Genomic DNA, 15,593 nt, shown 5'->3' on the forward strand with positions numbered 1-15,593 from the left:
CCTAACCAACAATGCAGTTCAAGAAATAGAGTTAAGAAAATATTTACTAAATAAACTAAGGTAAAAAATAAAATAAAAAGTAACACAATAAAATTACAATAACAAGGCTATGTACAGGGCGTACCGGTACCGAGTCAATGTGCAGGGGTATAGGTTAGTCGAGGTAATTTGTACATGTAGGTACGCCTGAAGTGACTATGTATAGATAATAACAGCGAGTAGCAGCAGTGTAAATGTAAATAGCCCAGGTGGCCATTTGATTAATTGTTCAGCAGTCTCATGGTTTGGGGGTAGAAGCTGTTAAGGAGCCTTTTGGACCTAGACTTGGCGCTCCAGTACCGCTTGCCGTGCGGTAGCAGAGAGAACTATCTATTACTTGGGTGACTGGAGTCTTTGACCATTTCTGGGGCCTTCCTCTGACACCGCCTAGTATATACAGTTTCAGTCAAAAGTTTGGACACACCTACTCATTCAAGGGTTTTTCTTTATTTTTTACAATTTTCTACATTGTAGAATAATAGTGAAGACATCAAAACTATGAAATAACACATATGGAATCATGTAGTAGCCAAAAAAAGTGTTAACCAAATCAAAATATATTTTATATTTGAGATTCTTCAAAGTAGCCACCCGTTGCCTTGATGACAGCTTTGCACACTCTTGGCATTCTCTCAATCAGCTTCACCTGGAATCCTAGCTTCTAGGCCTGAATAACAGGCAGTTTACTTTGGGCACACTTTTCATCCGGATGTGAAAATACTGCCCCCTACCCAAGAGGTTAATTAACGATCAATTACCTTGAGACCGGCAGTTATTTGCTTGACAATCACCGGCTGACAAAATGTAATGAGTGCCTCAGCCCTAATCATACCACGCTCGAGGTCACTCGTCTTGCCCATTCTAACGTTCAATTGAACATTAACTGAATGCCTCGATGCCTGTCTGTCTACTTTACAGTATATAGCAAGCCACGGCCACGTGACTCAAATCATTTTCATAAACGGGTGGTGTACCTAATAAACTGTCCACTGAGTGTATATCATGTGTATATGACAAGCAAACTAACTTGAACCTGATAAACCTCATCCATAGAACCGAGAGTTGTTCCTGGTCAGGTCACGTGGTCAGGAAATATGTATGGCCATACGTACTCCTCCAATATGGTTTGATGAAGATTCCATCAAACCAATGATTATCATGTATAGCTTCTGCTTTGTTTAAATGACCAGTCTTGCTACGTGTGGCAAACGGTTTGTCAACCACTTTACCTCTACCTACATGTACATATTACCTCAACTACCTCGACTAACCAGTGCCCCCGCACATTGTCTCTGTACCGGTACCCCCTGTATATAGCCTCGTTACTGTTATTTTATTGTCGCTCTTTAATTGTTATTTTTCTATTTGTTTATTTCACTTTATTTAGTCAATGATTTAGTACTTTCTTAACACTTATTTGTATTGGTTAAGGTCTTGTCAGTAAGCATTCCAATGTTAGGCCAATACCTTTTGTATTCGGCGGATGTGATTGGATTGGCCAATTACACCCTCTCAAAGCACATTTTACATGGATCCTGTCTCTTCCAGATATGTGAATAATAACCCGTAGTCCCTGAGATGCTTTTGCACATCAAACAGGAAATCACCTGATGCTCCTAATGCCACCAGCTGCATGGTAATGACATGGGTCAGGCTTGGCAGGGACTGGAGAGAGGACTTCAAACAGCAGTGTGTGGCAGGGCCAGAGAGAATCAGAGGCAGCGGGGATGTGAGGTTTGGGAGCAGTCTTGTTGTCACCATAATGAGAGGGTTGGGGAAAGGCAGATGTATTACCTCTGCCATTATGTTTCAACACTGCAAATCCTACCAAACTGTGCTTGTCCCTTTTTAGGGAAAACACACTAAATTAAACAAAATACATGGATGCAATATGTGTACAGTACAGTAGTGACTGGGAGGCACTGAACACGACCTATAGGCCACAGGACAAAGAATCAGACTCTTTCTTTTTAGCTACGGTAGGAATGTTATTATAGATGGAACATGTTTAACTTTCTCTACAATGAATTTGAAACAGCCTTTCAATTTGAACACTAGTGCAAGGCTAAGATTGCCTCTAAAGACCTGAAAAGCATGTGATTAAATTTCCTGTATGTGTGGAACAGTATAACACATTACACCTTCCAGGAATTTCAGCTGTGTTTGACATGCTTTCCTACAACTTGTAATGGAGTGCCAGAAGAGGGTGATTACTAGTTCCCTCTCGCTCAATTGAGCAATTGACTCGTGGTTTGCTGAGGAGATTCCTGCACTTGTAGAAAGGACGACAGACCCAGGCAGCCAAGATATACCTCATAGGCAGCAGGTATTCCCATTGGGGGGAATGGAAGCAGACAGGGTGGTTGAGTGTCAGTAATATCCCCCCCCCCCCCCCCCCCCCCCCCCCAGGTCGACGATCAGCTAACTGCGTATATTTCTGGGTGACTCTGGGGAGACAAAAGTGAGGACTAGGCAACGGAATCCAATACACACATGCTCCACACTCTGTCTGCTAGCAGGCTCCTGGCTATATTTTGTATAGTTTTATGTAGTTTTTAAAGTTTTTATCTGGCTTGCGGTGCATGGTTAGCGGAGGTGAGTAGTGTGTTGGCGTGTGCGGTGCGCGTGAAGACTAGCTGGAGCTATGAAGGAAATTCCTTTGTGGATGAATAAGCCTTGAGTGACTGACACCTCTGAGACCGAGGAAGAGGAAGAGCGAGAGAAAGAGAAAAGTGAGACTTTAGGTGTGAATGATGGGTTAAGAGAGAATACAAAAGAAGAATGGCACTTACTCAATTGCTGTACCAACAGTAAGGTATTTACAGTAAAGACCTTGAACTCCCAGTGTAATACTTTCCTGTGCACACCTCTGTCATGTGGTTTGGGTCTTAGCCTCAAGTAGCCTTATCTGGGCCTGAGGTCTCCCTCAGAACCGGGCTGAGGTCTTGATGACTGTTATGATGGAAAACGAACCCTAGGGCTGAATACATTACAGGCTCCTCAATTAAGCCAGATTTGCTGAGGAATTATGCGGTCTCCAAGCGGAATGGATCATTTGCCATCCACCTCCTTGCATCTTTGTGATGAATATTGATGGTGGGGGAGTCGGGCAGTGCTTGGACACTGACCTGAGTGTGTAAAGTCGTCGAACTCTGGAAGACAATGATAAAGATGTGAACAATGGCTGAACAACACAGGCTTTGTTCTCCTGGGTCTGGATGGATCCATCATGACTCTTAATGTTGCAGCTCGAGATTCCTGCTCCATATCTTGTTGTGCCAAAGCACAAACTTCCTTGAGGAGGTCCGTGGCGTGTGTGTGTGTGTGTGTGTGTGGGTGGGTGGGTGGGTGAAATCAGAGAAGAAAATAATATTGGAAGGTAACTCATCATGAAATGTCAAACAAAGTTCGTAAACAATGGTTGTTTTGTCTACTTGCTGTTTATTTAAAGATAGATCAGCCTCCGAGTTAAATCTTTTTTCCAACAATAAACTGCTGTAAAGTGTGTGTGTGTGTGTGTGTGTGTGTGTGTGGCTGTGTGTGGGGAATGTCATTGGGATCGCTGTCACCTGTGGGCACAGCTGGCTGAACTTCACGTTCTTTGTGTTTTTTAGTGGTATGCCATCTGCCCTGCATGAATGGAGGGAAGTGCAGTGCCAGGGACAAGTGTCAGTGCCCGGCTACCTACATGGGGAAGTTCTGCCAGATGCCTGTTCAGAATGGGAATGGGCAGCAGCGCCAGAAAGGGCAGCAGCAGACATCCCAGATTCACTCCACTCACACTCTGCCTCTCACCTTCAGCAATGGACAGAACCCTGGTAAGATGGAGGGACTGAGTTCAAATACATGTTCAGTTTTAAAAATATATATTTATTTAACATTTTGTTCATTTTTATCCAAGGGCATATAGGTAGAAATACGAAGGAGTATCCAATAAGTGTACATCTAAAGTGCAGTCATAGAACATTAACTTGCTCTTTTCAATAACTTTCACCCCATGTATCCTTTTTTACCTCGTCTCCCCCAGTGAAATATGCCCCCAGCATCGTGAACATCCATGTGAAGCATCCTCCGGAGGCCTCGGTGCAGATCCATCAGGTCTCCCAGCTGGATGCCAATGGGCAGAAGGTGAAAGGCAATGGGCAGAATGGCCACTCCCAGACCCAGTCCCACTACACCTACCACCACTCAGACAGCAGACAGAAGATCCAGCAGCAGGGACACAACATCATCTACCCCAACCAGCAGAGCTACGTCCCCCAGTACCAGCCCGTCTCCTCCAAGAGCCAGCTGGGACGCTGCTTCCAGGAGACCACCGGCACACAGGTCAGAGAGGGACAGGGGGGAATCTGGAAGTGTTGAGAGTGCAGAGTGAGAATATTGGAAGACAGATCAGAGAAGGACAGGGGGAAAGGTGGGGATTGGAGAAAGAGAGTGGAAATATGTGGGAGAGAAAGAGATATTGGCTGGCTTTGCGGATAAACAAGGTAATGAGTTCTGCTTCAATGCCAGCCATTGATCATTCTTCGCATTTGAAAAAACACAATCAAAGGAGCTGTTTGTCCATCAAACTAATCTACGCTAATCGAAATTGATGTGTGTTTAGAGGACAAAAACAAACGTGACTCCATTTAAATCAATCCAGGTGTAGAGCCTGGAGAGCCATTTTTCAGTCTGCTGGCCTTTATACTCCGAGAATAAAGATGCCATCAACACCAAACAACTTTCCCCATCTAGAAATAGCCCCATAACTCATGTCAGTGCTTTAATACATCCAAAGTTATTAGCAGTATTGGCACCTCGCCCATCTTATCCACTTCAGATCACCATTCAATTTGGTTTACATTTTGCAGTCAGATTGACATTGTGGTGATAAGGCTCCATCAGCAGGCGAGGCGCTGAGGACTGTTCCCTTATCAGTGTGCGTCGATCTGAGGGAGGCTGGACGACGGGATGTTGTTCTATAATAGAACTGTTCTGTCTGAGAGTTGGAGTTGGGGTGACAGAAGGGTATTGTGTAATGCTGAAGCACACAAGCCCGTGTCGTGAGGCATTATTGTGCAGCTTTTTTCCTTCAGCCAGCCAAGTGGAGGAGCAATTCAGCGGGTCGGATACGTATGTTGGAGTGGCTTCTAACGATCACGGATTACAAAAAGAAAGCCAGTCATGTCGCAGACACCAATGCTGTACGTACCCGACGAGCTAAACACCTTTTTCTCACACTTCGAGCCAAACGAGTCTGAGCTGCCGAGGAGAGCCTCTGAGGACAATGAGGGCTACGTGCTTACGGTCGCAACCCTCGCAATGGCTGCCGGCCCAGACGGCATCCCGAGCCGCGCCTTCCGAGAATGTGCAGACCAGCTAGCTGTGGTGTTTTTGGACATTTTCAATCTCTCTCTAACTCAGGCCGTTATCCCCACCTGCTTCAAGATGTCCACTATCATCGCCGTGCCCAAGAAAGGGAAATTAATTGAATGACTACTGACCCGTAGCACTCACTTCCGTCATTATGAAGGGCTTCGAGAGGCTAGTCAAACACTACATCACCTCCTCCCACCCTGACACACACGAGCTTCTCCAATTCGCCTACCGCCCGACAGATCCACGGACAACTCAACCGCTATTGCACTGCACACTGCACTCACCTAGACAAGAGGAATGCATATGTGAGGAGGCTGTTGCACTGCACACTGCACTCACCTAGACAAGAGGAATGCATATGTGAGGAGGCTGTTGCACTGCACACTGCACTCACCTAGACAAGAGGAATGCATATGTGAGGAGGCTGTTGCACTGCACACTGCACTCACCTAGACAAGAGGAATGCATATGTGAGGAGGCGGTTGCACTACAGCTCGGCCTTCAATACCATAGTGCCCTTTAAGCTCACCACAAACCTCACAGCCCTGGGACTGAACTCCTCACTATGCAACTGGGTCCTGGACTTCCTGACAGTCCGCTGATGACACGACCGGCCTGATCACCAACAACGACGAGACGGCCTACAGGGAGGAGGTAGGCACTCTGACGGTGTGGTGCCAGGTAAACAGCCTCTTCCTCAACATCAGAAAAACAAAGGAGCTGATTGTGGACTTCAGGACGAACCAAGCTGGGCACGACCCCATCCTCATCAACGGGGCGGTAAAGAATGTTTAATTCCTCTGTGTACACATCTCTAAGGAGCTGAAATGGTCAAACTACAAGGACACCGTGGTGAAGAAGGCACGACTGCGACTCTTTAACCTCAGGAGGCTGAAGAAATGAATCTTGTCCCCGAGGGCCCTCACAGTGTTCTACAGGAGCACCATCGAGAGCATACTGTCGGGCTGCATCACAGCCGGGAACTCCACGGCCGCTGACCGCAAGGCACTACAGAGGGTTTTATGCTCAGCTGTGCTTCATCCATATTTGGAAATAACTTCATTTGTACAGACCCAGGCTAAACCCTAGACACATTATCTTGATCTTTCCCTTTTTTTGTTTATAGTTCGGGAACATTAGAACTATGCTAGAATGCTAACAAAAAAAATTGGAAGTCTGGTTTCAAAAACACGACACCGCCTTTCTCTCAACACCATAGGCAAGTTACATAATGTAGCCAAGCTACTTCAAGTAACAACAGAATGTCCAGCCCGAATGCACCATTGGGTGCGCACTGCTTGCCATCCAGGACACCAACAGAACCAGGTGTTCCATCACTCATTTGAGGGCTGTACAGGAGCTTCATGGCTAAAACTATCAGACTGGCCAATAGCTTCTACCCCCAGACCATCAGGCTGCTGAATAGCCACCACTAGTCAGCTATCTGCTCCTCCTGCCTCCACTGTCTCCGCTGTTTTCCCTTTGGACCCGCCAATGGACATGTTCCCCCCCCCCCTTTTCTCCCCAATTTCGTGATATCCAATTGGTAGTTTCAGTCTTGTCCCATTGCTGTAACTCCCGTACGGACTCGGGAGAGGCGAAGATCGAGAGCCATGCGTCCTCCGAAACACGACCCAGCCAAGCTGCACTGCTTCTTGCCACACTGCTTCTTGCCACACTGCTCGCTTAACCCAGCTGCACCAATGTGTTGAAGGAAACACCGTCCAACCGGCGACCTTGTCAACGTGCATGTGCCCGGCCCGCCACAGGAGTCGCTAGAGCGTGATGGGACAAGGACATCCCAGCCAGCCAAACCCTCCCTTAACCCGGACGACGCTGGGCCAAATGTGCTCCGCCTTATGGGTTTCCCGGTCGCGTCGGGATTGAACCCAGATCTGTACTGACGCCTTTAGCATTGCGATGCACCACTCGGGAGGCCTTCCAATGGACATTTATATGTATCATTGTCACAGTTGTATATATGTATTTATTATTATTGTTGCTTTTATTGTTTCCTTCACACCTGCGCTGTTGGAGCTTAAGTATTTCACTGTACACTGCAACTACATCTGCGACCCTGTGCATCAAATATTTTTGGGGAAATAAAAAGTGGAATGAGTTTGTTTTCCTTCTGAAAATACTGAATTCACCCTCTTAATCTCTCCTCCTGCTGTTCCTTTCTGTCTGTGGTTCTCTCCTCTCTTCCTCATTCTCATTCTCCTACACACTCTCTTCTAAATGTCAGTGTGGCAAGGCCCTCCCTGGTCTCAGCAAGCAGGAAGAATGCTGTCAGAGCATCGGAACATCCTGGGGGTTCCACAAATGCCAGAAGTGCCCAAAACCATGTAAGTACCAGTGTAAAACAAGTAACACTCTTTGACTGGTGTAGATTATAGTGGTTGAACTTTGTCATATGAGAAATGGGGAGTGAGAGAGACTGTCATGGGATAGACATAGAGCGAGACAGAGACAGATGAACTGTACACCCAAATAAGGACATCTCAGCCCGTTTGAAATTTGTCTCAGCTATGTGAATACTGTGTGGCTATTTGCTGCTGAGACACAGTAGTTGAAGATAAATCAGGTAATACACTTTACTGGCACTGTGGAAGCAGTTTACTGGCATGTGCAGTTTCTCACTTCGTAACTGCATCCAAGAAAGGGAGTTTTTGTGTCGAGACAATCAACACGTTGGAACCCAGCTTCTGCCAAAAAATGGGAAAATAGTTTTTTACAGCTTGAGAATGACAAAGGAGGGGTATGAAGGGGGGGTATGAAGGAAGGGTGGGTGGGGGAGTTGAGGGAAACAGATGAATTTTGTGAAGACACGCGAGTGTGAATGTGCTGAACAGACCCAGACCCACAGTAATGTTCCAATAACTGGACCCCTGGGTCTAGTCCACTGACTCACCTCATGGTAATCCTCTAATAACTTTATTTTAAGAGTGGTGAAAACTGTTCACTCTCTTACCCCCAGATGAGCATTACAACATTGCCGTGTTTCATCCATATTTGGAAATAACTTCATTTGTATAGACCCAGACGAAAACCTAGACACATTATCTTGATCTTTCCCTTTCTTGTGTTTATAGTTCTGGAACGTTTGAACTATGCTAGAATGCTAAAAAAAATGCTAGGACAGAAATGTGGAGGTCTGGTTTCAAAAACATGACACAGCCTTTCTCTCAACACCATAGGCACGTTACATAATGTAGCCAAGCTACTTCAAATGTCCAGCCCAGTCATTTCAGAGCAGCTGCTCTTTAGGCACTGCTAGCCTATCTTCAATACTACTCTTAGACTTGTATTTCAGGAACACTGTGTTAAGTTGAGAACATTAAATGACCCCTGTGTTTACCCAGATAAAAAAAGGTGGTCTGCTTTTGGCCCTGTAGGTTTATTTTGAGAAGAGATCTGTTCAAGAAACAAGCCTGGGTGTCTCCATGCCAGTAGTCTGAGTTCCCACGTGGCTGTCCTGTCTTTCTCTTCCTGGGCTATTTTAGCTAGTTGTTACCCAGTGGAGACGGCTGGGGAAGGTTTAGGCCCTTGTGAGCATTTGGCCATTCCAACAACCTCCCCAGAGTGCTGCTTAAAGAACTCTCTAGAATTATCTTTGTTTCCTTCATGCCAAAGCTATTGGGTCTATGAGAGATTGGGGGACAGGGGATGGTGGGAGGAGATGGGGGTGGGATGTGGTTGGAAATATGTGTTTTCATCATTTAACTGGAGGGAGATGGATATCTTCACCTGAATAGCTTGTACTCCACGGATCATCAACTAGATTCAGCTGCGGGTTAATTGTTTTTTATAGCGGGTGATCATGGGGCTGGAACATAATTCTAAATCATTTGTGACTGCAAATTTACCGCTAGAAGCCCAAACAGGTGTAATATGTGACAAAAACATAATTTCAAACCTTGCTTACATTTGCATATGTAACAGTTTTGCTTCCATCCATCTCCTCGCCCCTACCTGGGCTCAAAACAGGGACCCTCTGCACAAATCAACAACTAACACCATCGAAGCATCATAACCTATCGCTCCACAAAAGCCGTGGCCAGAACAACTACTTCAAAGGTCTCAGAGCGAGTGATGTCACCGATTGAAACGCCGGTAGCACGCACCCCGCTAACTAGCTAGCCATTTCACACCAGTTACATATACGCGTACTCAGAAAATATATACGCACGTGTACCCCCCCCCCCCCCCTACTCAGAAAACTGGGGGGGGCTAAATCAAATCAGCCGCAGGCCGGCAGTTGAGCAACCCTGTTGTACTCAATAAGAATTCATAAAATAATTTGTAGCCCAGAAGAATACTATTAGATTTGTCTGCCTCAATCAGACAGGCATCAAAGTACTCTGCACCCTCACCGCACTTTGCAGATTAAATCATTATGCTTTGATCATTAATCTTATGAAAGCTTATTTAGTTAATCAGTTCATCACCTAATTTTCTGTCAGGGAGCCTTTTCCCTGTTGGGCCTGAAAATAGAGTTTAACTTGTTTAGTTTGTACTCCTGTCCTACCTAACAGGTAGACTCTTTCATGTTCAGAAATCACCACACATCCAGTCACATTTTATTTTCCCAATGCTTCTCTGGTTTCCACATGGAACAAAACCTATAGTTCTTCACCAGTTTGTTCCCAAAGGCTCCTGTTATTGGAAGGTACAAAGGCACAGTGTAATGTCTGGCTGTGTTGGAAGTCAGGAATGCCAGGGGAGTGAGGTTAGCATTTATGTGCGGGTCCTGTGTGAACTGCTCCATTGTGCCCCGGAGACAGTTGTAACTGGTAAATAAATTGGCTTACACGCTAACAAACATAGCCTTGTTCCCTGTTAAGCAAGCGAGCAATCTGCTTTCAGGTACTTGGGTGCCACCCTGTTACCGGGTCTGAAAAGCCCTCCAACAGTACTTCCGTCTGCCACAGTAGTTCTATATCCCCCCTTCTTACCTTAAGCAGGGTGGAATCATTAGTCCAAACATTTGTGCAACTAAAACAAGTTTCTTTTGGACAAATTCAGGTAGGTCCCTCCCCGTTTCATTCTGTTTAAGAAACGTTTTGCAACAGAGTTGGCATAATGCATAAGCTCCAGACTGAGTAAAGTCTCCATTTGAGATCACACCTCAGCTTTGAAATGGCTAGATTTATTCTGAGCCAGTACCATGGGAAATGCAGTTTAATGGTTCCACTTTGAGGACTCTGACTGTGCCCTAAAGCTCTCTTCCTCTGTCAGCCCTCTGTCAGATATTGGCTCCATTCGTTTAGTTTTTACAATGAAAGCAATTAATGTCAACCTTTGGAAATTAAATACACAAAAGTATGTGGACACCCCTTTAAATTAATAGATTTGGCTATTTCAGCCACACCCGTTTCTGACAGGTCTATAAAATTGAGCACACTGCCATGCAATCTCCATAGACAAACATTGGCAGTAGAATGGCCCATACTGAAGAGCTCAGTGACTTTCAACGTGGCATCGTCATAGGATGCCAACTTTCCAACAAGTCAGTTCATCACATTTTTGTAACTGTAAGTGCTGTTATTGTATAAGTGGAAATGTCTAGGAGAAACAATGGCTCAACTGCGAAGTGATAGGCCACACAAGCTCACAGTATGGAACTGCTGAAGTGCATAGCGTGTAAAAATCATCTTTCCTCAGATGCAACACTCACTACCGAGTTCCAAACTGCCTCTGGAAGCAACGTCAGCACAATAACTGTTTGTCTGGAACTTCATGAAATGGGATTCAATGGCGGAGCAGCCGGACACAAGCCTAAGATCACCATGCGCAATGCCAAGCGTCGGCTGGAGTTGTGTAAAGCCATTGGACTCTGGAGCAGTGGAAACGAGTTCTCTGGAGTGATGAATCACGCTTCACCATCTGGCAGTCCTACGGACAAATCTGGGTTTGGGGGATACCAGGAGAACGCTACCTTTCAGAATGCATAGTGCCAACTGTATAATTTGGTGGAGGAGGAATAATGGTCTGGTGCTGTTTTTCATGGTCCGGGCAAGGCCCCTTAGTTTCCAGTGAAGGGAAATCTTAACACTGCAGCATACAATGACGTTCTAGACGATTCTGTGCTTCCAACTTTGTGGCTACAGTTTGGGGAAGGTCCTTTCCTGTTTCAGCATGACAATGCCCCCGTGCACAAAGAGCCCTGACCTCAACCCCATCGAACACCTTTGGTGTAAATTGGAACGCTGGCTGCGAGCCAGGCCTAATTGCCCAACATCAGTGCCCGACCGCACTAATGCTCTTGTGGCTGAATGGAAGCAATTCCCTGCAGCAATGTTCAAACATCTAGTGGAAAGCCTTCCTAGAAGAGTGGAGGCTGTTAAGGGGCGACCAAGCAGAAACTGTGGATAGATGGCAGCACTTGTGCAAAACTGAAAGCACGTACCACCGCATTTAATCATGGCAAGGCGACTGGAAACATGACAGTGTAGTTAGTCAATCAAACAAGCAAAGCGTCAGTATAGAGACAAAGTGGAGTCGCAATTCAACGGCTCAAACACAAGACATATGTGGCAGGGTCTGCAGACATTCACGGATTACAAAAAGAAAACCAGCCCCTTCACAGACATCGACGTCTTGCTCCCAGACAAATTAAACAACAACTTTGCGGGCTTTGAGGACAATACAATGCCACCGACACTGCCCGCTACCAAGGACTGTGGGCTCTCCTTCTCCGTGGCCAACGTGAGTAAAACATTTCAACCTGTTAACCCTCGCAGGGCTGCTGGCCCAGACTGCATCCCTTACCGCGTCCCCTTGAGCATGAGCAGACCAGCTGGCTGGTGTGTTTACAGACATATTCAATCAATCCCAGTCTGCTGTCCCCACATGCTTCAAGATGGCCACCATTGTTCCTGTTCCCAAGAAAGCTAAGGTACCTGAACTAAATGACTATCGCCCAACAGCACTCACTTCTGTAATCACGAAGTGCTTTGAGAGACTAGTCAGAGATCATATCACCTTCAACCTACCTGTTACCCTAGACCCATTCCAATTTGCTTACCGCCCCAATAGATCCACAGACGATGCAATCGTCATCACACTGCACACTGCCCTATCCCATCTGGACAAGAGGAATACCTATGTAAGAATGCTGTTCATTGGCTACAGCTCAGCATTCAACACCATAGTACCGTCCAAACTCATCATTACGCTTGAGACCCTCGGTCTCGACCCCACCCTGTCAACTGGGTCCTGGACTTCCTGACGGGCTGCCCCCAGGTGGTGAGGGTAGGAAACAACATCTCCACCCCGCTGATCCTCAACACTGGGGCCCCACAAGGGTGCGTTCTCAGTCCTCTCCTGTACTCCCTGTTCACCCATGACTGTGTGGCCATGCACACCTCCAACTCAATCATCAAGTTTGCAGACGACACTACAGTGGTAGGCTTGATTACCAACAACGACGAGACGGCTTACAGAGAGGAGGTAAAAAAATAACCTCTCACTCAATGTCAGCAAAACAAAAGAGATGATTGTGGACTTCAAGAAACAGCAAAGGGAGCACCCCCTATCCACATCGACGGGACAGCAGTGGAGAAGGTAAAAAGTTGTACATATCACAGACAAACTGAAATGGTCCACCCTCACAGACAGTGTGGTGAAGAAGGCGCAACAGTGCCTTCTTCAACCTCAGGAGGCTGAAAAAATGTGGCTTGTCACTGAAAACCCTCACTAACTTTTACCGGTGCACAATTGAGAGCATCCTGTCGGGCTGTATCACCGTCTGGTATGGCAACTGCAATGCCCACAACCGCAGGGCTCTCCAGAGGGTGGTGCGGTCAAGGCCACCAGATTGTGAAACAGTCACCACTAGCACAGACTTGATATCATTGGCCACTTTAATAAATGGAACACTAGTCACTTTAATAACGCCACTTTAAGAATGTTTACATATCTCGCATTACTCATCTCTTATGTATATACTGTATACTGTATCCTTCACTATCTATTTTTTACTATCTATTGTATCTTAGCCGCTCTGTCTCTGCTCATCCATATATTTTATACTTATATATTCTCATCCCATTCCTTCACTAGATTGTGTGTATTAGGTTTTGTTGTGTAATTGTTAGATTACCTGTTAGGTATTGCTGCTCTGGCGAATCTAGAAGCATAAGCATTTCACTACACACGCAATAACATCTGCTAACCATGTGTATGTGACCAATAAGATTTGATTGAACTCCATGATTTTGGAATGAGATGTTCAACAAGCAGGTTTCAACATACTTTATGCCATCTAGTGTATTATGGCTACATGATGTTTGGCATTTGGAAGTGGAGGTAAGAGGGTGTTTGAGTGGTCAGGGATAAGAGAGTTGAATGCAGGAGAGCAAGTGTTTGTTCATGGGTTTGATCAGTTGCCGTGCATGTGTGCACCATGTGAGAGACAGATTTTTTTGCCCTTATTTTCCTGTTAATTTTTTTCCTTCATGATAATGGTTGCTTGGGCTGGCACGCAACTAAAGCCCATATGGGAGCAAACAAGGTTTCCTTTTGTATTCAATGTTTTATTTTTGCCATGAATCTCATTTTCCCTCGAGGTAAGCTTGAAATCACTATTCTTGTCCTCAAACAGCTATCAGACAATGGCAGTAAACTGAGAGGCCTGCGTCAGGAGGATAGTACCATGAATTAGTGATGGAGATAAAAGAAGGATTCAAGCACCCTGTCGTCAATCCCAAAAAAGTGTGATGGTGTTATCCGTGGCAGGTTTCCTGAAGTCACCTCTAGCCTGAAATTAGGATAAACTGATCAACTGTAATAAACTCAGTAAAGGATGAAACAACCATTTTTCAAGACTCTTTAAAAGATCATTCGTAAACATTCAAATAACTTCACAGATCTTCATTGAAAGGGTTTAAACACTGTTTCCCATGCTTGTTCAATGAACCATAAACAATTAATGAACATGCACCTGTGGAACGGTCGTTAAGACGCTAACAGCTTACAGACGGTAGGCAATTAATGTCACAGTTATGACAACTTAGGACACTAAAGAGGCCTTTCTACTGACTATGAAAAATACCAAAAGAAAGATGCCCAGGGTCCCTGCTCATCTGCATGAATGTGCCTTAGGCATGCTGCAAAGAGGCATGAGGACTGCAGATGTGGCCAAGGCAAATAAAATGCAATGTCCGTACTGTGAGCCGCCTAAGACAGTGCTACAGGGAGATAGGGCGGACAGCTGATCGTCCTCGCAGTGGCTGACCACGTGTAACAACACCTGCACAGGATCGGTACATCCGAACATCACGCCTGCGGGACAGGTACAGGATTGCAACAACAACTTCCCGAGTTACACCAGGAATGCACAATCCCTCCATAAGTGCTCAGACTGTCTGCAATAGGCTGAGAGAGGCTGGACTGAGGGCTTGTAGGCCTGTTGTAAGGCAGGTCCTCACCAGACATCACCGGCAACAACATCGCCTATGGGCACAAACCCACCGTCACTGGTCCAGACAGGACTGGTAAAAGTGCTCTTCACTGACGAGTCGCGGTTTTGTCTCACCAGGGGTGATGGTCGGATTCGCGTTTATCGTTGAAGGAATGAGCGTTACATTGAGGCTGGTACTCTGGAGCGGGATCGATTTGGAAGTGGAGGGTCCGTCATGGTCTGGAGCGGTGTGTCACAGCATCATCAGACTGAGCTTGTTGTCATTGCAGACAATCTCAACACTGTGCGTTACAGGAAAGACATCCTCCTCCCTCATGTGGTACCCTTCCTGCATGCTCATACTGACATGACCCACCAGCATGACAATGCCACCAGCCATACTGCTCGTTCTGTGCATGATTTCCTGCAAGACAGGAATATCAGTGTTCTGCCATGGCCAGCGAAGAGCCCGAATTTCAATCCCACTGAGCACGTCTGGGACCCGTTGGAGGGTGAAGAAATAGCCGGGAACTTGCAGGCGCCTTGGTGGAAGAATATGGTGCAAGAACTGGCAAATCTGGTGTAGTCCCTGAGGAGGAGATGCACTGCAGTACTTAATGCAGCTGGTGGCCACACCAGATACTGACTGTTACTTTTTATTTTGACCCCCCCTTTGTTCAGGGACACATTATTCCATTTCTGTTAGTCACATGTCTGTGGAACTTGTTCAGTTTATGTCTCAGGTGTTGAATATTGTTATGTTCATACAAATATTTACACATGATTAGTT

At 45.9% G+C, this 15,593-nt stretch overlaps 1 protein-coding gene across 5 annotated transcripts in view; it reads left to right on the top strand.

Moving 5' to 3' along the window:
* ltbp1 (latent transforming growth factor beta binding protein 1) overlaps nt 1–15,593 on the top strand; it is a 132,039-nt gene that overhangs the window by 44,437 nt on the left and 72,009 nt on the right. For all 5 annotated transcript variants that reach the window (XM_021610250.2, XM_021610266.2, XM_021610258.2 and 2 more), the window contains exons 6-8: nt 3,654–3,857; nt 4,067–4,365; nt 7,646–7,745. In XM_021610250.2, coding sequence (XP_021465925.2) covers nt 3,654–3,857; nt 4,067–4,365; nt 7,646–7,745 — 603 coding nt within the window. The remainder of the gene's footprint in view (nt 1–3,653; nt 3,858–4,066; nt 4,366–7,645; nt 7,746–15,593) is intronic.

Source organism: Oncorhynchus mykiss, chromosome 1 (assembly GCF_013265735.2).
Source record: "Oncorhynchus mykiss isolate Arlee chromosome 1, USDA_OmykA_1.1, whole genome shotgun sequence".
Lineage (NCBI taxonomy): Eukaryota > Metazoa > Chordata > Actinopteri > Salmoniformes > Salmonidae > Oncorhynchus > Oncorhynchus mykiss.